This window comes from Lactuca virosa, chromosome 4 (genome assembly GCF_052849685.1).
Source record: "Lactuca virosa cultivar CGN04683 chromosome 4, Lactuca_virosa_CGN04683_v6, whole genome shotgun sequence".
Classification (NCBI taxonomy): Eukaryota; Viridiplantae; Streptophyta; class Magnoliopsida; order Asterales; family Asteraceae; genus Lactuca; species Lactuca virosa.
Window position 1 is genome coordinate 263,854,947 of NC_136429.1, and position 20,527 is coordinate 263,875,473.

The 20,527-nt window shown below is 36.5% G+C and overlaps 1 protein-coding gene and 1 long non-coding RNA gene across 8 annotated transcripts; one reads left to right on the forward strand and one right to left on the reverse strand.

Annotated features, from left to right (window-relative positions):
- The first annotated feature begins 1,175 nt into the window (after positions 1–1,175).
- Positions 1,176–5,327, forward strand: LOC145108253 (uncharacterized). 2 transcript variants are annotated; one of them, XR_013708136.1, is made up of 6 exons: positions 1,176–1,411; positions 1,554–1,796; positions 2,944–3,418; positions 3,870–4,033; positions 4,783–4,899; positions 4,971–5,327. It is a non-coding gene; the product is annotated as an uncharacterized LOC145108253 (long non-coding RNA). The 2 variants fall into 2 exon arrangements; XR_013708135.1 differs by having other exon boundaries at positions 4,798–4,899.
- LOC145108251 (Terpenoid synthases superfamily protein) lies at positions 2,283–8,440 on the reverse strand. Of its 6 annotated transcripts, XR_013708134.1 has the most exons (4): positions 8,314–8,440; positions 7,143–8,066; positions 3,925–4,025; positions 2,283–2,447 (listed from the first exon to the last, which is right to left on the reverse strand). XR_013708134.1 is itself a non-coding variant. In XM_079045272.1 (3 exons), the coding sequence occupies exons 2-3, from the start codon at positions 8,041–8,043 to the stop codon at positions 3,988–3,990; spliced, it is 939 nt and encodes a 312-aa protein (XP_078901398.1). In that variant the 5' UTR covers positions 8,044–8,066; positions 8,314–8,440; the 3' UTR covers positions 3,892–3,987. The 6 variants fall into 6 exon arrangements, 5 of the variants coding, with proteins under 5 accessions (XP_078901398.1, XP_078901399.1, XP_078901401.1 ...); XM_079045272.1 differs by lacking the exon at positions 2,283–2,447 and having other exon boundaries at positions 3,892–4,025; XM_079045273.1 differs by lacking the exon at positions 2,283–2,447 and having other exon boundaries at positions 3,893–4,010.
- Between the last annotated feature and the right edge of the window lie 12,087 nt (positions 8,441–20,527).

A 20,527-nucleotide genomic window follows, 5' to 3' on the forward strand; every position in this document is an offset into this window, starting at 1 on the left:
TATTTATACGAAAATTTCGTAAAATATTAAACCGTAGCTCACGCTTTGATTGCACCTCTAAAGCTATCAACTAAGTTGTGTTTCCATAGGACCTAGGAGTAGAAATGTTACTCCATAGGAGTAACATTAGAAAATCATGGCATCTACAACGTAAAACTTTTTGTTGATGCAATCCCTTATGGAAAAAATTACTTCAATCGGATTTATATATGTTTTTAAGGAGTGAAAGAGGGTTGGAGATCAAGGTGTAGAAGGATAATTAACCTTGTTGTTGTTTTCTGAAAAGTTATTGTTAGAGCATCCACATCGTTGGTGGTGCTTACAAGTCTTTCAAATGCCATGTGGATATTAAATGTCATTGTTTAATTAAAAAATTAATATATAACAAATGGTTGAAATTTTATCATATTAATTACAAAAGGCATAGCCCATGTTTCTTGTAGAGCACCTATATTATTGATTAAAATAATGATATATAACACTTGCAAGACTTTCACAAATTGAAAGACGAGTACAAGTGGCATTAATTTTTTGGTGAGTGGCATTGTAAACATTAACATTTGTCAAAATGTTAAACACTGTAGATAAAAGCACATCAAACTACAGTGTTTTTCACTGTATTTTGAAGGCTTTGTTCCATGCTTCAGTGCTTCTCCCGTACTCCCTCTTCACCCACTATCTCTTCAAAACTCTTTCACACGCTTCCTAAAGAAATTCATGAGTTCTTTGCATTGTGCTTGAAAGATTTTTCCTGTACTCCCTCTTCCCCACCATCCCTTCAAAAAGTTTCACACACTTCATGAAGAATCTATCTGTTCTCACTCAAAGAACCTTCGTCGTCACCCCTACCACCACCATTCACGTCGCCGGTCTGGCGAGTCCAGGCATCAGGAGTCATCTGAGTGGGAAACTAAGGCCAAGGTCTTCAAATGTTTGTGAACAGGATAAATTATTACCAATCGCGATCAAATGAGTAAGCTCTCTCTCTCTCTCTCTCTCTCTCTCTCTCTCTCTCTCTCCATGCTCGCTTAGGGTTTTGGATTTGTTGGTCATTGTCTGATAAAAAGATTGAATTTTATATTACATGAGTGTTCTTTTGTTCTTTTAGATCCACATACCTAGCAAGGAACGAAAAGCCGATTTTATTTTGTTCTTTGAGACCCATACAGGTAAAGATCCCTTACATTTTTTAAATGAATGTTAGTAATGGGTTTGCTAATCTATGTTTCTTTCATTTTTGATTTTTGATATATTTTTTTTTCTGTTTTGACCAACACCATCCTGAACGCCATCAACACAACCATGTTGCTGTTGGCGAAGGTTGAGAGGAAGTTGAATCAGTCCCCATGTATAGTTATATACCTTTTTTGATCCTCACCCAAAACTCACCTGAACATTTTTGTGAACAAAGGTAACTAAGAACTCTTTTTTTTGCAGCATTGACCTGACAAACATGAGGCCTATTAGGGTTATTTGATGACTGATTGTCAAATTACATGACTGAAACATTTTTATTGGAATAGAAACTTATATATTGGTTTATCCCATTTAAGGGATACTTTACAAGGAATGAAGATGAGGAGGAATTACCAATTTTGGGGATTTCCTTTATTACCCCTGGAATCAAGAATCCAATGAAGGGAAATGGTTACTAATGTTATTCAATCAAATGTAAACATTGCACCCGTCAGCCTCAGCCACGACAACAACAAACGTCTAGGAAGCAAAGAAGATGTTGTTTTTAAATGATCTTCAACAGCGTGGAGGTAGAGGTTCAAAATGTTAGTTCTTGAAAAGTAAGTATTTTTTATGCTAAAATGTTAGATTTTAACTGTTTTAAAGTTATTTAGAGACATTTCATAGGGTATGATTTTTGGATCATAGTTGCAATATGTGAATCGGTACTTAGTTGTCTAAAGATTGGATTATATGCTGCTTTAGGATCAATATTTCTTGCATACATAATTGTTAATCATCGGTAGTTCATGAAAACCGTACGAAATTTGATTTTCATAAGAGGAAATAAATATGATTAATCAAGATAATAATAAGTCAATATTTGTTCCATTTTTCTTGCATTTGCTACTCCCAAGCAAATTTGTGATCTTATGTGAGTTAATGGTCTCACCAATGATGAAGTCAAAAAACATTTGCAGGTGAGTTATCTATCTACTTTCGGTAAATTTTCTGCAATTTATATGTATTTTACAAAATGCTAAATGGTTTTTTTATTATCAGTTTTAGAAATATCGTTTTTTTTCTTCATAAATGAAGACTTCCATCCTCAAATTCATATGTTGTTTCTTTATTGACCCAAGATTCCAAGATCATTGATCCTAAAAGTTCAAAGATGGTCATCAATTAGGCTCTCCTGATGGGCAATTACACCACTGCCGGAACTTTCACTATTGGCGGTACAGTCGGCACCTCCATCGCCACCGGAGGCTCTGCATGGATGGTTTTGAAAATGAGAAATTTAGGATAATTGATGGAAAAGTCATCTTCATATATCTGGAAAAGATAATTATGATTTACATATCTTTATAAATAAATAACTATATCACGCGATTAATTAATGTTAAAAGAGCTTATAAAAGTTAAAAAGACAGAAAAAATATATATAAAGAAAGAGTGAAATTTTACAAGCTTAGTTTTTTTTTTTTTTTTTTTTTTTCCTGTTTTCTTGATTTTGGTTGATGGCACTTTCTTGGGTTTTTGGTTTCATATGAGATTACATTTGTATTTTGAGATGAAGAAACATGATGATTTAACAATCCCATGTTAAAGCATATTATTCCGGTATGAAATCTTGAATCTTTTAGGTCCCACAAAAGGCATTTTGGTAATTTAACAGTGGGAATGTGTGTGTAACAAAGTTACATAGACAGTGGGAAGTTGATGATGAGATTGAATGAAGGAAAAATAAGGTTTGATGGTATGCAGGTGCAATGCAAAGAAGAAATAGAAGAGAAAGAGAAGATAACGAGCAATTGTTGGAGATGGTGTGATATGGATACAAATCTAATAACCACAAAAGAGAACACACCTAGACCATTCTAGAAGAATCAGGAGGGCAAATCAAGAAAGTGGCTAGTGGTGGTTACTGAGAGAGAATAGAATAAAAGGGGAAGGAATATTTCATTTATGCATCATGATGTTATTTGTTATGTTTGTATTGCCTCTTGAGTATTATGCTTTGTGAGAGAGGGACCATCCATGGACAATCTTCTAATTGAGTTTTACTTTTCATATTATCAATTCAAACATTCATTCCTTACATCATCTTATAACTTCTTACAAGTTCTTATTCTCCTGTGACATTCTATTTCTTATTTGCATCATGGTGACATTGATGCAACCATGGTTGATGGTCTAAGGAAGGTACATTGATGCAACCATGGTTGATGGTCTAAGGAAGGTAACATACTTGCTTCACTCACTAACATGACATTTTTTATTTGTTTTTGTTATTTACCAAAAAAAAAATGCAACTTTTTCATATTTTTCAATCAAACAAATATTTTTATCATTCTTGATTTTGGTTCCTGCCTAAAAATTTGATTTATCTTTTTCTTGATAAACAAATAATTTATACATTTTCTCAACAGATAAATATTCCAATTAACTTACACATAAAGGTGAAATGTTTTGTTTATTGTAACGAAATGATATTAATGAGTTTCAGCTTTGAATTTAAGATAGAGATAACATGATTAATGAGTTTTAACCCTTTTTTGACTTATGTACTGATGAAAAAAAGAAACAAGTCGTAGTAACTCTCTAGGAGTTAAAGAAACAATCTAATATAATATTAAAATAGAATACCACAATTTGTATTTGATTTCTTTATTCTTTTACTAAAATTTTAGATTTTATAAGGAAATTTTACAATGATGCAACATGAGATGGAGTCCCGATCATTACCTTCAGCAAGTACTTCAACATCTCGGAAAAGAAAATAGACAATGATGGCATGCTTTTAGTCGGTCAACCATTTTGTGGCTTGGTAGCTGGAATCAAAACCCCTAAACATGTGAGTAAATTTAGAATTTAAATTTGGACTTGAAATTAAGGGTATGTTTCTTTTTTACTCCCATTAAGTCATGTTTGGGTAATGGTAAGTGTATGAATGAAATCATATTTCCATTATACCCTTATATTCCAAATAACAAATTCACAATGTTTGTCGATTTTAAACTGAAAGAAGTTAGGAGGAAAAAAGAAGAAATCAAATAGGTAAAAGGTTAGCGTCTTAATCCGTTAAGCCAAGTTTTATGGCTTAACCCGTTAAGCTATTATGTCCAACTAAGTCAAAAGAAACAAACATGTATATTTGTCCAAATTAAGTGTTTTACCCATTTGACACATTTGGTAGGGGCAAACTTCATGTGGAATGTGTTCAAATAATTTATCCAAATAAAGAAAGTGATGTAGGTACATGAGAGAACTTATTTGGGACGAAATTAAGAGGCAGATGACAATAACTTTTGTGAGATTGTCACAGTTTGACTACCAATTTGGTCATTGTACTATATTTTATTATTAGTAAAATATGAAAAGTACATTTATATTGTAGGTAAGGCATTATAAGTGCATCTAACCTAAACTTCAAAAGAACATTGCATCAAAAAAATTAATTATTGCTTAAACTACCGCGCAACGCGCGGGCTTAAAACCTTGTTGCAAATAAAATTTGAAAGGACCGATGTGGGTGGTCTTAGGGTGAGTTAGTTTGTGTTGTGGGTTGGGATGCTAACAATGACATATTCTCAATTACTTCAGCAATTGTATGTGTAGAGAACAACGAAGATTGGAAATTGATTTAATGAGAATCTTATTTAAGATTTGAACATTGCAATTCAAGGAAATGGTCTAGTTCTGATGTCTCATCAACACAAGGTATGGTTTATTTTGTTATTGCATTTCAAAACATTGTTTGTCATTCTAACTTCGTGGTGCTATATATGTAGGGATTGGATGAGGCGGTGAAGGTCTTACCGCAGCAAAACACAGTCAGAAGCTTGGAGAATAAGGCGGCATATTCAAAACGGCGTCGTTTGATCCACGTCAAAGCTGACGTGGCTTAATTTGATTATGTGGCGCTATTAACCGGCTAAAGGAGGTTCATGTGGCTAAATGGACATGTCACAAACAACTTTGTTCCCTCATAAAACACACAAATAACTTAAGGGACTAAATAAACAAATTCGGAATATATTGTTGGGCTAAAGTGTCATTTTCCTTAAATTTTAAGGATCTAATCAAAACATATATGTTATAGACATGATACACATACATGTCAACATTTCCGAAGTGGAGAACTATAAAACAAGATTTAAAAAATATATCAAAAATATTCTACGAATTCAAGGTGGTGTTTGTTTTTTGCCTGCAGATCTGCGTGGACATGTCACAAACAACTTTGTTCCCTCATAAAACACACAAATAACTTAAGGGACTAAATAAACAAATTCGGAATATATTGTTGGGCTAAAGTGTCATTTTCCTTAAATTTTAAGGATCTAATCAAAACATATATGTTATAGACATGATACACATACATGTCAACATTTCCGAAGTGGAGAACTATAAAACAAGATTTAAAAAATATATCAAAAATATTCTACGAATTCAAGGTGGTGTTTGTTTTTTGCCTGCAGATCTGCGTGGCCTCTTCTGTCTGCGCCGCGCAGACCACGCGCAGATATTAGCCTTCGCAGACTGTTTGTTTTTTTGAAGATTGCAGACCTAAAAATGTCTGCGCGCCCTCCCTCTTCTTGGCGCAGATATGGACCAGAGTCTTCTAACATCTTCAGACATCTTCTAGACTAAAAAAACACATATATTTATATTTTTTTTCAGTTTTTTTTTAATTTATATTTTTTTCAACTTTATTAATGATAAAAAATTTGAAAAAAAAATTACAAAACTTAAAAAAAAAACGTTCGACGATACAAACATGATATTTTTGACAAATTTATAAATAAAGATTTATTATAATAATAGTCATTGAAGTTGTTTATATAAATACGAAAAAAAATCATAATATATTCTTATATTTTTTTGCTAAATTTTGTAAAACATTATTTAATACACTATCGTCAATTTCTCAAGAAAATATTTATGCTACGTTTTTAATGGATTTAATTGAAAAAATCGAAGTTTATTTCCATCCATTTATGTATCAAATTCTTTGATCCTTAATTATAATGTTTAGTTATAACTTTGCAACCAAAGTTGTTGGTTTTTATCAAATATATACGTTAATTCATACCATTTTTATTTTTATTTTTTATACAATAATACATAAAAATTGATATAGATTTGTTAATTATTTATAACAAAGTCATAAAAATATTAAAAAACACTTTAAAGTTTAAAAAAATCAGTTTATTTAGATTTCAGTTTATTTTAGTATCCCGCAGATGTTAAAAAAACAAACATCTTCTTTTTTCAGACTGCAGACGTTTGGTCCACATCTTCTACTGCAGAGGTCTACAGATGTGGTCCGCAGACTGCAGACATGTTGCCTCAGAAAAAACAAACAACACCCAAATGACTATTGCAACCTTATGTTTACTTTCTAGAGCTTCAATTACTGAAGATACGTATAACAAGATATATATATATATATATATATATATATATATATATATAGGGTAAAACAAACTAAAAGGGTAATGGCTTTTAAATTTATATATGGGTAAAACAAACAAAAAGGATAATGGTTGTTTGATATGCATCTTATTGGGTCTGAATCAGATTCATTCGGATTAAGACTGTTTAATACCACAATTAGTTGGATTTGACTCGGTCCTATAGCCTCTATTATGCCTCTTACCGGATCCGATCAGAAGCTAGGTCTGACTCAATCACAATCAGATCTTGACTCATTTGACTCAGGCAACTATCATAGAGCCCCAAATGACAAACATTTCTGTCAAACAAGAAATAAAACTTGTACCTTTTGATACAGATCAATGAATAAGAGATCAAAATAAACATCATTGAATACAAAATCATTGGTAGCAAATAAATAAACCACAAGGTTCTTCCTTTACCTTTTTATTACCCTTTTTAATCTGGGAACTCTATCTGTTATTTAATTAGCAAAAAATGTAACAAAAACAATTAGTACATACCTCTCCATGAATGCCACTTCAATTTCAACTGAAACAACAATGGAGGAACACCCAAAATCCCCCGATTTAGCCTCGAATCAAACACATCAAACCCAACTCGACTCAAAGAATCCAAAATCACTTGTGAAGGGACAGCTGGCAGAAGTATTGACCTAGCTTCTTTAGGCACTGATTCAGTCAAAACACGAGCTTTCTGCAAATGGGCATTAGCCATGGATGCCATATCAAAAACCGCATCACTCAATCTCTCACGTGAATCAGTTCTTATTTCCACCCTATCTCCATCTTTAACTAACAACCCATGTTTTTCAGCCACCTTTAATGGTATATAAGAAAAGTTATGGTTCCTGTTAGCATGATAAGGAAGAGACTTTATCAGCAAAAGAAGACCACTTGCTTTTCCTATATGTGAAGCTGCATGATCTGCAGTTGTTGATGTTATTCCACCTGCTTGAAGAGTTGTATAAAGTAGAGTTGATGATGTATCTTCAGCATATTTCTCCAACTCTTCAATTGTTTGATAGATGTCATCAACATCCCTTTGGGCATCATTTATACGAGCTTCAACAGATCGTTTCAACCAGTTTTTGCTGATTTTTTGATCAGATAGTACAGATGCGAGAGCTTGAGCAGTTGGGTGTTCGATGGTTTTGTTCTTGAAGATCTTGTCAATGGCATCTTGCCACCATAGAAGACGCATTAAGCCAATTTTCGGGTCTGAAGCAACATCCATTGCTCTTGATGTTTCAACATTGAAGGCACGAAGAGCAAAAGCAGCTCTTCGCATGGTGGTTGGGAGTTCAAGAAGACAGAGGTAGTGATGATAATCATAGTTGCGGACTTGTTGTACACAGTATGACAAGGCTGACTTTAAGCTGCTAGATGTGGTAGCACCATTCATTCAAGCTTGATGATCTTTATCAGCTGGAAGCATGTAATTTGATTAGATTCAAGTAGTAATCTCAAATGCACAAATGATATAGATTAGATTTGGAAAGAAGGATAGAGTGGCTGATAGTTCTGATATTACAAGATCGCTAAAGATACCAGGTATTTAAAACCCTAAACCCCCAAATTCATAAACCTCTTCGAATCACAGCTCTAAAATACAATTGCTAACACGACGCACGTGTGAATAGATGAATCAGATGGAGGATGATTAAAAGTATACCTGATAAGTAATCAGTGATAGAGATAACCGGAAGTGCACGGTGGTTACCGGTGATGATTCACACGCCGCCGAGATATGTTAAAAAGTTCAAAGGGCATGTGAGCCGTGCGGTGGCCGAACGACCCTAAATTGGTCCGCCACGTCGTTAAAGAACAGTTACGTTCGAATCCCTTCAGGTTTTGAATATATGCACTTGAACCCTTTAAGTTTGAGATATGTACATTTAAACCTCAACAGTTGCATTTTAGGTTAAAGCGATTCATGTTTATTTTATTTATGACAAAACTGCACAAATGGTCCCTGTATTTAGCTGAAAATTGTCATTTTAGTCCAAAGAAGTTTTGACTAGCACCATAGTTTCAAATTTTTCATTTTGTTGCGAGTTTGGTCCAATTTACTTTGAACTTTTTATAATGACGATATTGCCCTTACCTTTTGGTTTTCCAGTTCTTTTATTTATTTAAATACTTTTCTGATTAAAAGAAAAAAAAATAATAATTCCAACCTCATCCCCCTTCCCATATAAATAACCACCATTACCTCTCGGAAACCACCGACACTATATATATATATATATATATATATATATTGATGAACTCTCTCTCTCCATATGAACATACTCTCTCTCCAGATGAACACACATCCAGATAAACACACAGACAAAAATCAGATATCTAAGAACAAATAGTCTTCCCTCTTCCACCACTAGCGTTCGTCGCCTCCAACGTTCATCCCCCATCTGCCATCACCAAGTTCAACATAGTCTTCCCTCACCCTCCGTTCAAAACTCCAACCATTCGTACCCTCCTTAGCGATCATCATACCAGTAGATTCGGCGGTGTTGGCGAACTAGATGCAGCCGGATGCAGCCCGCCGAGCATGTTTTTTCAGCAAGACAACGTAAATTGAAGGGGAAGGGTGCGATTTTTTCTGGATTTGTTTTGAAGAAGATGATGCGAGGACGGGATGAGGTGGGAGTTTGATGCATCCCAGCCGGAGAAGAGGAGTAGACAACAGTGGTTTGCGGTGGTGGTTCGTTGTATTGCAGAGTTTATCGGAGCAGCCATGTGAAGGAGATGGAAGTTTTATGTTTTTTGGTGAGAAATGAGCATACCCCCCAAAAAAAGTTTATTGAGAGAGAGAGAGAGAGAGAGAGAGAGAGAGAGAGAGAGAGAGAGAGAGAGAGAGAGAGAGAGAGAGAGAGAGAGAGAGAGATGTATTTTATTTTTAATTGTTTTTTAATTACTATAATAAAAGAAAATTAAAAAATAAAATAATAAAAGCAAATTCGTTGTTATAAAATGTTTCAAAAATTTTAGAGTAAACTCGCAATAAATTGAAAATGTTGGACTTCTGGTGTGTAAAATCGATCTTGGTTATTGCATGTCTTTGATAAATTTTTAGTTTTAGTTTGCAAAATTGATTTTTTTTTCTTTTGGTCTTGGTTTGTAAAACCAATATGCATTTTTTTGCTTTCTATCGATGATGGTGCATAGTGGTGGTCTATAGTGGTGAACAATGATAATGGTTTAATGTTGTTCAAAACATAAGAACGAGTTGAATGCTTCACATAAATTTATAAATTCTTAAATTAAATAATAATAATAAACTAATATTTAATAAATAATGATTAGTTTTGGGGATAATGACTTAAAAGGGTAATATATTTTTTGATTTGTACACATTTAGTCACTGACTTTTTTTCGTCCACATTTACCCCTTCAACTTGTTAAACTGTACACATTTAGTCTTTATGACCGGCTACTCCAGGTTAGCCTGTAAAAATGACTTAATAGGGTAATATATTTCTCACTTTGTACACATTTAGTCTTTAATATTTTTATACACATTTAGTCCTTAATATTTTGTACACATTTAGTCCTTAATATTTTTTGTCACACCCCCGAACCAGACGGCGGAAACGTCCGGGGGCTCGTGCGACTAATAATTGAATTATCATCACAATGAATATATATGAAACATAACACATTCATCCCAACATTACATATAACAACCAACATTGTTCACATCAAGTACATTGTTATAAATTACATAAGTTCAAAGTATTAATAGTACACTGAGTGATGTTACACAAAATAAATCCATACATACTTAAAAATCTTCCTGCTTAACGATTACCTGATAATACAAGTTATTTTGAAAATGGTCAACATATATAATGTTGGTGAGTTCATAAGTATGTTTGGATAAAAGTCTTTGTATCTTTCGTAAAAACCCAGAAAATCCGATATTTTCTGTAAGATGTCTGAAAATGATGTGAAAATCAAGTATAGATGCATGTGTGAATTCCATAGTGGTAACATATATGACTGTAGTTTAGATTACTTTGTATTGTAGGTATGTGATAATTGAGTATTAATCTTTCCCCAGAAAATCCGATATTTTCTGATTTATAATAATGTCGAGGTTCCTGTATCGCTATATAAATTGTTTTGTATTGACACAATCGAAGGTTTAATCTCCGAAGTATAAATTTTGGTATTGAATCTCAACATGAGCCGTTATAACCATACATGATAATGACTAGGTTGCCTGTCTTGGCATTTTTCCAAATGCCGGTATTGCTCAAGGTTTTGTCGCCCTAGACTGGCCTAATCTAGCTGTAGCGAACAGCTAAGGCGTGGGGGGTCACCCCGTATAGATCTATACACAAACTCTCGCTCTCCCTCCAGGAGACTCTGATTATAACTACAAGCTACGATTGTACACTCAAAGGTGCCAACCGACACGTCTCACTAGATTCTCAACCTTTCGTACTATGTTTAATGTTTACGTGTATGTTGTACGTTATCAAATCCAAAGGTACATGTATAAGTATACGAAGTTCAATAATTATGTGAAGGTATAATTACGATCTACTAATCATGTAAATTTCTGTCCAAGCCCAATTAGCATGTAAATGGATCACAAAGGCCCAATAACATGTAAGTGGGTAATTTGGGCCCAATAGGCATGTAAATGGACCACAAAGGCCCAACAAACATGTGACACATAATCCAGGCCCAAATTAACATGTAAATGAGTCGCATGGCCCAATAAACATGTCATGGAAATTATTGGGCTCAATATACACTTGAATGGGCCCTTAAGGCCCATTGGTCATGTAACGTGAATATTAGGCCCAATAAAATTGTTATCGATGTATTTCACTCATTTGTTATTATTTCGTTGATTGTTTTAGTTCGAGGTTTACCGAATTGAATATAAAAAGTCCTCTTTTTGTAAAAACGACGTTCTTGGCCAATAAGCCTCAAAATTTTCAATTAAGGCCCAAAGTTTTGTAAAAATAACTATTTAGTCCATAATTTATAAAAATTTGTAATTTCGTCCCCAAATGTTTAGAAATTCACGGATTTAATCCAAAAACTTATATTTTGACATTTATGGCCCATTTTTGCAGAAAATTACCTTTTCAGCCCTTTGTTTGTAAAATTTGACACTTTCGGCCCAATTTTGATAAAAGTTACATTTTTGATCCAATTTAGAAATAAATGTTATTTTCACCCCTAAATTTGGTTTATTTACATTTATAACTCAAACTTTGGTCAAATAACATTTTTAATCCCAAAACTTCCTATTTTCACAATTATGGGCCCAAAACCGTGAGGCCCAAACATTTGGCCCATTAAGCTAAAATTTACATTTTTGGTCCTTTGGAAAGCATGTTTATCATAAAAATCCATTTTTATACTAGTAGGACCTGTTTGGTCCTTTAAAAAAAACCGTAAATATCACTTTTTGCCCTTATCTTTTGTTTTCTTGACAATTTTGACCCTTAACAAAGTTTTTGCCTTAGATTTTTATATCTTAAACATATAACACTTTTAACTTGGTGATATGATGTATAAGGTGTCTTAGTTCATGGATCTTAACTCAATGTTATTTAAGATGTCGAGATTTGCTAAGATCTAACACATTTTTACAAAATAAGCTAAGAAATCACACAAGACATGCATATAACACATAGATCTACACATTTTACTTGTATTCTCCCCCAAAAATCATGTAAAAACCAAAAACAAGGGGGTATGAACTCACCTTTGCTTTGATGTTTCGGTTTTGAAGAAGAGATGAAGAGATTTTTGGTCCTAGCAACACCGTGAAGTAGTTTTCGAGCTTATGAAGTTTCTAAGGTGTGATCATGGAATAAAGTTATGTAAGAAGGAGTTTTTTATATTAAAATGAAAGGAGATGTTTGTGTTTGATAATAACTTACCAAAGATTGGAAATACTTGATGAAGATCCTTAGAACTCTAGCAAAAATTTCGAGATCTTGGAGGAAGAAGGATGATCTTTGAGAGTGTTTGGAGAGGATTTGGAAGAGTGTGTGTGTGTGTGTGTGTTTAGCTCTCGGCCAAGAGATAAAGAGAAGAGATTGTGATAAGTTTGCATGGAAACATGAGATGAATTAGTTGTTTGAGGTGTAATATACTTAACTGTCCATTAAATAAAAATGAGGTGGCACCACCAACGTCAACCCTCATTTCATCCCTCTTTTTTTTACTCATGGGCCGAGAATTGCATTAAGAAGAAGAATATGATTCATTTTGGCCCAAATCTTGATCCTTACTCGAAATCACGAGGCCTATAGAGAAGTTTTCGGCCCATTGGGGCTTTAGGGTAGTTCACGGCCCAAAATGTCATAAAAGAATGGATTTATGGCTTACTAGGTTTAATTGGATTTGCTATGGCCCAATAAGGCCCATTAGGGTTAGAATGAATCATTCTAGGCCCAAATAGTCCAAAATGTTATAGATTTGTAAATTGGGTCCATTTAGAATCCAAATAGGGTTTCCAAGCCCAAAATAGTTGAATTTAATACTTATTGGTCCATTAGGCCCAATAAGGAAATCCTAGTCCAATATAGACTTAAACCGGGATTCTTAGGGTTTTCAGACTCTTTGTTGAACATGAAAGGTGAATTTAAATGAGAACTGAGTGATATTTACTTAGAGTATACGTTTTACAATGGTCGAATGGTTACACAGGAATAGAATTTCCTGGCTAAAATGCTAGTTGTGACATCATCCCCCCGTTAGAGGGAATTTTGTCCTGAAATTCTTTTGAAAACTTGGTTTGTGAAGGAAAGAACAAGTGAGGCTATTTTTGCTTCATCTGGTCTTCACGTTCCCATGTGAATTCCGGTCCATGTTTTGCGTTCCATCGAACCTTCACAATCGAGATGCGACTTTGCTTTGTACACTTCACCTCCCTATCCATAATCTCGACTGGTTCTTCGACGAATAGGAGATTCTCGTTTATTTCAATCTCTTCCAAAGGAACGACAAGGGTTTCATCTGATAGACACTTTTTCATATTCGAGACGTGGAACACTGGGTGTACGTTGCTAAGGTCGGCAGGTAGCTGCAGCTTGTAAGCCACTGGACCAATCCGGGCAAGAATCTCGAACGGTCCAATGTATCGCGGGTTTAGTTTTCCTCGTTTCCCAAAGCAAATCATTACCTTCAAAGGAGAGAGTTTTAACAACACGCGATCCCCGACTTGAAATTCTAATGACTTTCGCCGCTTGTCAGCATAGCTCTTATGTCGGTCTCGCGATGCCTGAAGTCGAGCTTTGATTTGGACTATCTTTTCGGTCGTTTCACGGATGATTTCGGGTCCTGTAAGAGCACTGGCTGACGATTGCCCTTTTGCTAGTTGAGTGTCACCCACCTCGGCCCAGCATAGGGGCGATCTGCACTTACGACCATAAAGAGCCTCGAAGGGAGCAACCTTGATGCTCGTGTGATAACTGTTGTTATAGGAGAACTCTATCAGAGGCAAGTGGGTATCCCATGACTTGCCGAAGTAATTCACGCAAGATCGGAGCATATCCTCGAGTGTCTGGATGGTACGCTCACTCTGGGCATCCGTCTGTGGGTGGTAGGCAGTGCTCATATCTAGTTGTGTTCCCATTGCCTTTTGAAGAGATTGCCAGAATCTTGAAGTGAATCTGCTATCTCGATCCGAGATAATAGATACTGGCACTCCATGGAGTCTCACAACCTCCTTGATGTAGATTCGGGTCAGCTTTTCCATCTTGTAAGACTCTTTTATTGGCAGGAAATGAGCGGATTTTGTTAATCTATCGACAATTACCCAGATAGCATCCAATTCGTCTGATGTCTTTGGCAATTTGGTCACGAATTCCATAGTAATCCTTTCCCATTTCCACTCGGGTATCACCGGTTGTTGCAATAGTCCCGAGGGCTTTTGGTATTCCACTTTCACTTTGGCGCAAGTAAGACACTTGCCCACGAAAGTAGCTATCTCTCCCTTCATATTAGGCCACCAATATTGCTGCTTGATATCCAAATACATTTTATCTGACCCCGGATGAATAGAATATCGCGTCTTGTGGGCTTCATGCATGACTTTCTCTCTGAATCCCCCAATTTTGGGAACCCAGAATCTATTCATGAAGTAGTGGGTTTTGTCGTCTTTAACTTCGAGCTCCTTCTCCATTCCACGTAGTGATTCACTAGCGACATTCTCCGGCTTCAACGCGTCCAGTTGGGCTTCTCTGATTTGTGAGGCTAGATGGGATTGGATGGTGATTGACAGAGTCTTCGCACAACGACTTGAATACTCCTTTCGGCTCAGGGTATCGACTACCACGTTAGCCTTGCCTGGATGGTATTTGATCTCACACTCATAATCATTTAACAGCTCAACCATGTTTAGTTCCTTTTGATTTAGAATGTGCTGGAGGCTCTTGTGGTCTGTAAAGATGGTGCACTTGGTACCATAAAGGTAGTGCCTCCAAATTTTCAAGGCGAAGACCACCGCCCCCAATTCGAGATCATGTGTGGTATAATTTACTTCATGTGTTTTCAGTTGTCTGGATGCATAAGCAATTACCTTCTCTCATTGCATGAGGACACATCCTAAACCTTGATTCGAAGCATCACAGTAAACTATGAAGTCTTCGGTTCCCTCCGGTAAGGATAGCACTGGAGCACTACAGAGGGCTTGCTTCAAGGTTTGGAAGGCAAGCTCTTGCTTCTCGGTCCATTTGAAGGGTACGCCTTTTTTAGTGGTCTCTAAATCCGTAAACTCTGGAAGTTCAAAAAATGTGTCTAGTTTGTTCATAATTTTTATTATGATTTTTAGTGGTCTCTAACCGGTGTGAAAATGTCCATCTTCACAGACTGGTCCAAAATCTTTTCTGAAGTGATAGGCAGTTTTGTAAAAATCGCCATAAATTGTAAAAAAATCGTATGAACATGTGAAAGTAGTCATTTGAAAGGTATAAACCTGATTTATTTTCATATTGAACGGTTTTGAAAAATATTATGTTTAAGATGGTCAAAACAGTTCGTGAATGGACTCTAACTTTTCTGTTGAAAGCTGATGGTTGAGTTAGTTTATGTTTTGGTGTTGTAACTTGTATTCTCCCCCAAGAAAACATGAAAAGATAGGGGTATGAACTTACCTTGAGTGATTCCTTGAGTCGGTAATTTGAAGAAGGAGAGTTTCAAGTCAAGACGCTTTAGATATGCTTGAAGATTTGAAGATACTAGAATGGAGGAAATCTCTTGAATGCTTCTTGCCAAAAAGATCGTGACTGAGAAAGAGAGTGAGAGGGAAAAGTGTGTTTTGGAGAAGGGAATTGAGACTTTGAATGTGAGGAATAAGATCTCTTGGGTGGATTTGGTTAAGCAAATCTGATGGAGTGTTGGGATGAGTTGAAAGAGGACAATGATTTGACTAGGTAGAGTGTGAACAGTGACATAAAGCGGTTGATTACTTTATTAATAAAATAATATGAGTCTTATACATTATTCATAAAAATGTGTTCCAATTCTTCAAATTTGGCATAAAATAGGAGTTTAGAGGGTTTAATTCATGAAAAATGCGAGCTGGAGGGAGTTTCCGGCGTTAAAGACTCCTAAAATTGCAAAAAGGTCCGAAATGGTCAAAAATCTGGAATGGAGTCCGAGTCTGCGAGAGTTCCGGGGTCACTAAGTCATTTCCAGAGCAGAAGGAGGAGTTCCGAAGCTGGCCTTAACTATCCGTAGTCATTCAGCAGCTTCCGAAGTCGCCTGACCCTTCCGAGATGCGAAGCTTCTGGCGTGCGAGTCTTTCCGGAGCGAGATCTACCTGAGCTGGGAGGCGTGTCCGGAGCATGCGAGATTTCTCGGTTCCTCAGATGGTCTGGTGTCAAGCAATGTTCCGGAATCAGAAGGGAAGGTTCTGAAGTACCAGGGTGTCCGGAGCAAGATTTTCTGGTTCTCTAAAAGAGGGTTCCGGACCAAGAGGGTCCTTTTGGGTTCTCCTTTGGTTTTGAGCTGTTTTCAACAAAGGAAGGGGTTGGGATAGCACGGATGTTTATAAAAAGTTGAGAGAGATTTGGGAGAGATTTGAGATACGAAGAGAGATTTAGGAGAGATTTGGGATACGAAGAGAGATTTGGGATACGAAGAGAGATTTGGGATAGATTTGGGTGAGATTTGGGAGAGAGAGAGAGATAGAGTGGGAGAGATTTAGAGAGACTTTGCTTGAAGCCTTTTTTAGGGTTTGGCCCCATAATGCAAGGTTCGCAAACCCCATTATGCCTTGTTTTGAGTGTTTTACGCCCCCAAAGGGTACATAATAGTGCTTTATAGAGTCGTTACATCACTCACCCTGGTTAGGGTTTAGAATTTCCGAACATATGAAGCTTTCGAGTGATACTTTGTATTAAGATAGAGAGTTTGTACATTAGTAAACATAGAGTGAGTCCTATCATACAAGCATTAGTTGAGTTTACCGCTTTGACTCGTTGACTTTATTTGACTTTGACTTGACCAGAAATTGACGATTGTCACAAAAGCACTCCACATGACATCTCATCTCTTAAATATTCTTCATTCCACCTCTATTCAAAATGACACACCCACATACCGACTACTCCAAAAACATCCTACATATAATCATCTCAAGACTTTTGGATGTCTTTGTTTCCCTCATATCACCACCCCTCACAAACTATCCCCTAGATCCTCACCGTGCGTGTTTCTTGGATATCCATCTCATCATCTAGGTTTTCGATGTCTCGACCTCAACTCTCGCACCATCATTATATCTTGCCATGTCACATTTTATGAAAATATCTTTCCTTCCAAATTCGTATCACCAAATGACTCTCCATCCTACTCCTTCCTTGATGACAATTCTGATCCTTCTCCATACTTCCGCTCTCAATTATTCCCTCACACCAACACCACTACACCTGACCCTACCCCCTCATCCCCCCCCCCTCAGAACCTCATCACTCCTCTCCCTCTACCTCTCAAACCGAGAACCATCCACCTTACACAGAATCCTCAGATCAAAACAATGATATCCCTCATACTCGTACACATACCATGACCATTAGATCCGGTAGTGGCATCGTCAAACCCATTCAAAAGTTATTTTTTTACACCTATTATCTCTCTCTCCTGTCCCCCGGTTACATCTACAGGCTATTAAGGACCCTAACTTGCGCCAGGCTATGCTTGATGAGTACAATGCCCTTATCTCGAACAGGACTTGGACCCTTGTCCCTATAACCCAATGGGTCAATATTGTCAGATCCATGTGGCTCTTTCGCCACAAATTTAATGCAGATGGCTCTCTCTCACGCTACAAAGAAAAAGTTGTAGCAAATAGTCGCAGTCAACAACAAGGCATAGACTGCGATGAGACTTTCAGCCTAGTTATCAAACCGGTCACCATACACATGGTTCTCAGCATTGCAGTCTCCAGACATTGGCCGATTCATTAGCTTGACGTAAAGAATGCACTTCTTCACGGATACTTACAGGAGACCGTATATATGTTTCAACCTCCAGGATTCAGAGATACTCAATTTCCAGATCACGTATGTCATCTTCAGAGATCTCTTTATGTTCTCAAGCAGGCTCCCAGGGCATGGTACCACTGATTTTCCCATCATGCCACATCCATTGGATTTCACCACAGTCGCACTGACCCTTCATTATTCATTCTTCACTCAGCCGGTGCAACCATATATTTATTACTTTATGTTGATGACATTATACTGACAAATTCTTCTAGATCTCTCTTACAGCAGATTGTTGACAAACTTAGCCGTGAGTTTGCCATGACCGATCTTGGGCTACTTCACTATTTTTTTGGTATATCTACTGTCAGATCTTCCACAAATCTTTTCCTCTCTCAACAGAAGTATGCCTCTAAGATTTTGGATCCATCCAACATGAAAAATTATAACCCATGTCGCACTCCAGCTGAACCAGTCCACAAACTAGATGCATCCGACCCACCAGTAGCTGACCCCACTTTGTTTTGCAATCTAGCAGGTGCCCTTCAGTATCTCACCTTCACCAGATCTGATTTTGATTTCATAGTTCAACCAATTTGCTTATATATGCATGATCCCCGAGAGCCCCCATCTTCACACTCTCAAACGGATTCTATGTTATGTGCGGGGCACTCTTGATCATGGGCTCCAACTATATGTCTCCCCCACTTCATCTCTCGTTGCATACTCTGATGAGGACTGGGGGGATGCCCAACCACCAGACGCTTCACCTCAGGATATTGTGTATTTCTTGGATACAATCTCATTTCTTGGTCCTCCAAAAGACAAGGCACTATTTTTAGATCTAGCGCTGAGGCCGAATACCGCGATGTTGCCAACACCGTTGCTGAAATCTCTTGGCTCCGGAACCTTCTTCTTGAACTTCGTTGTCCTACGCCAAAATCAACCATTGTATATTGTGACAATTTCAGTGCAGTCTACATGTCAACCAACCCACTTCAACACCAACGAATGAAACATATCAAAATCGACATTCACTTTGTTCGAGACAAAGTAGCTCTCGACCATATACGTGTTCTTCATGTTCCATCCGCCTCTCAATATGCCGATATCTTCACCAAAGGTCTACCCACCAGCTTATTCTCAGATTTTCACTCAAGTTTAAACGTCCGTCATTTACCTCCCGATCAAACTACAAGGGATGTTAGTGTATTATATACGTGTATATATTAGCCCAATATTAGAATTATTGTAATCGGCCCAATAGCCCTGTATATACTCTATATATTGCCTTGTATTGTATTGATTCAGTATGGAATGAGAATCAGATTGATTGTCATTCAATAATAGAATATGGAAATCAATATAAAATGAGTAAAATCAACAAGCGCATAAAAAATATGGAATAAAACTGAAAATAAGTATTTAAGGCAAAATCGTTAAAATTTGCAAACTTAAGGGTTTTTTTGCAAGTTTCACTTTACGGGAAAACCAGGAAACCAATAAATATAAGAAGGTAAATGTAACAACCTGAATTTTCTTTACGTCATCAAGGTTAGTGTTCCGTTAAGTTCCTTTGTTAAACTAATAATTTTCCTTGGTTTAAAGTTGAATTACGATAGCGAAAGTGTAATAAAATGATTTTTGATCATGTACATGAGTTAAGGAGTCATTTTGTCATACTTTGATAGCCTAGATTGTAACTTAAAAAAATATCTAAACTAAGCTTACTCTAAAATTCGGGAATCTAACCCTATTTGCAGCCAACGTGACTTAGATTGAGAGAGAATCCTTGTGTGTTCATGTGTGGTTGCCATCCTTAGAGTTAGAAGTGGATTCACATAGGGTGAAAAATATCGACACGACCCACGACACGACACGAAACCGTCAACCTGCCAATCCACCAAATAAACTGGTTGTGTTCGGGTTAGTATTTGGGTTCGCAGGTTAACCCATCAACCCTTATAATTTTTATATTTATTTTTTATTTTTTTATGTTTTAAGGGTATTACCGTTTTAAAGCAATCTCCCCTGGAGGTGGTTAGAGTTCTTTTGGTTCATCATATAGTATATTATATCTAAGTTATGCGACTATGCCTATCTGCATATGCGTGTGGTGTGCCTAAATCAAACTAATCAATACTATTATGCAAATAATATTAGGTTCATGGGTCAACCTACCAACCCGCTGTGACATCCACCAAAACTCAGGTCAGTACTCATCTAGAACCTCGTCATTTCCTTGTGTGCACTTAACTTGGCTCTAGAGGTACAAATTGAACTAGGTTCACGACTTAATAGATCCCTCTGAACAATTAGTGTACCTTGGATTGCATTGAACGATCACATTGATATGTCAATGAACCAACTTTGTGGTAAAGTGCCAAAGTTGAACCTTAAGTCTAAACACAAAACTATGTTGAA

What these genes read in the sequence shown, in the direction of transcription:
- LOC145108251 (XM_079045272.1), bottom strand. Translation starts at nt 8,043, where the DNA reads ATGAATGGTGCTACCACATCTAGCAGCTTAAAGTCAGCCTTGTCATAC. An exon ending in GAAGTGGCATTCATGGAGAG is followed by an intron (nt 4,026 to 7,142) that starts GTATGTACTAAT and finishes TCACATGTTTAG; the next exon opens with GGGTTTTGATTCCAGCTACC.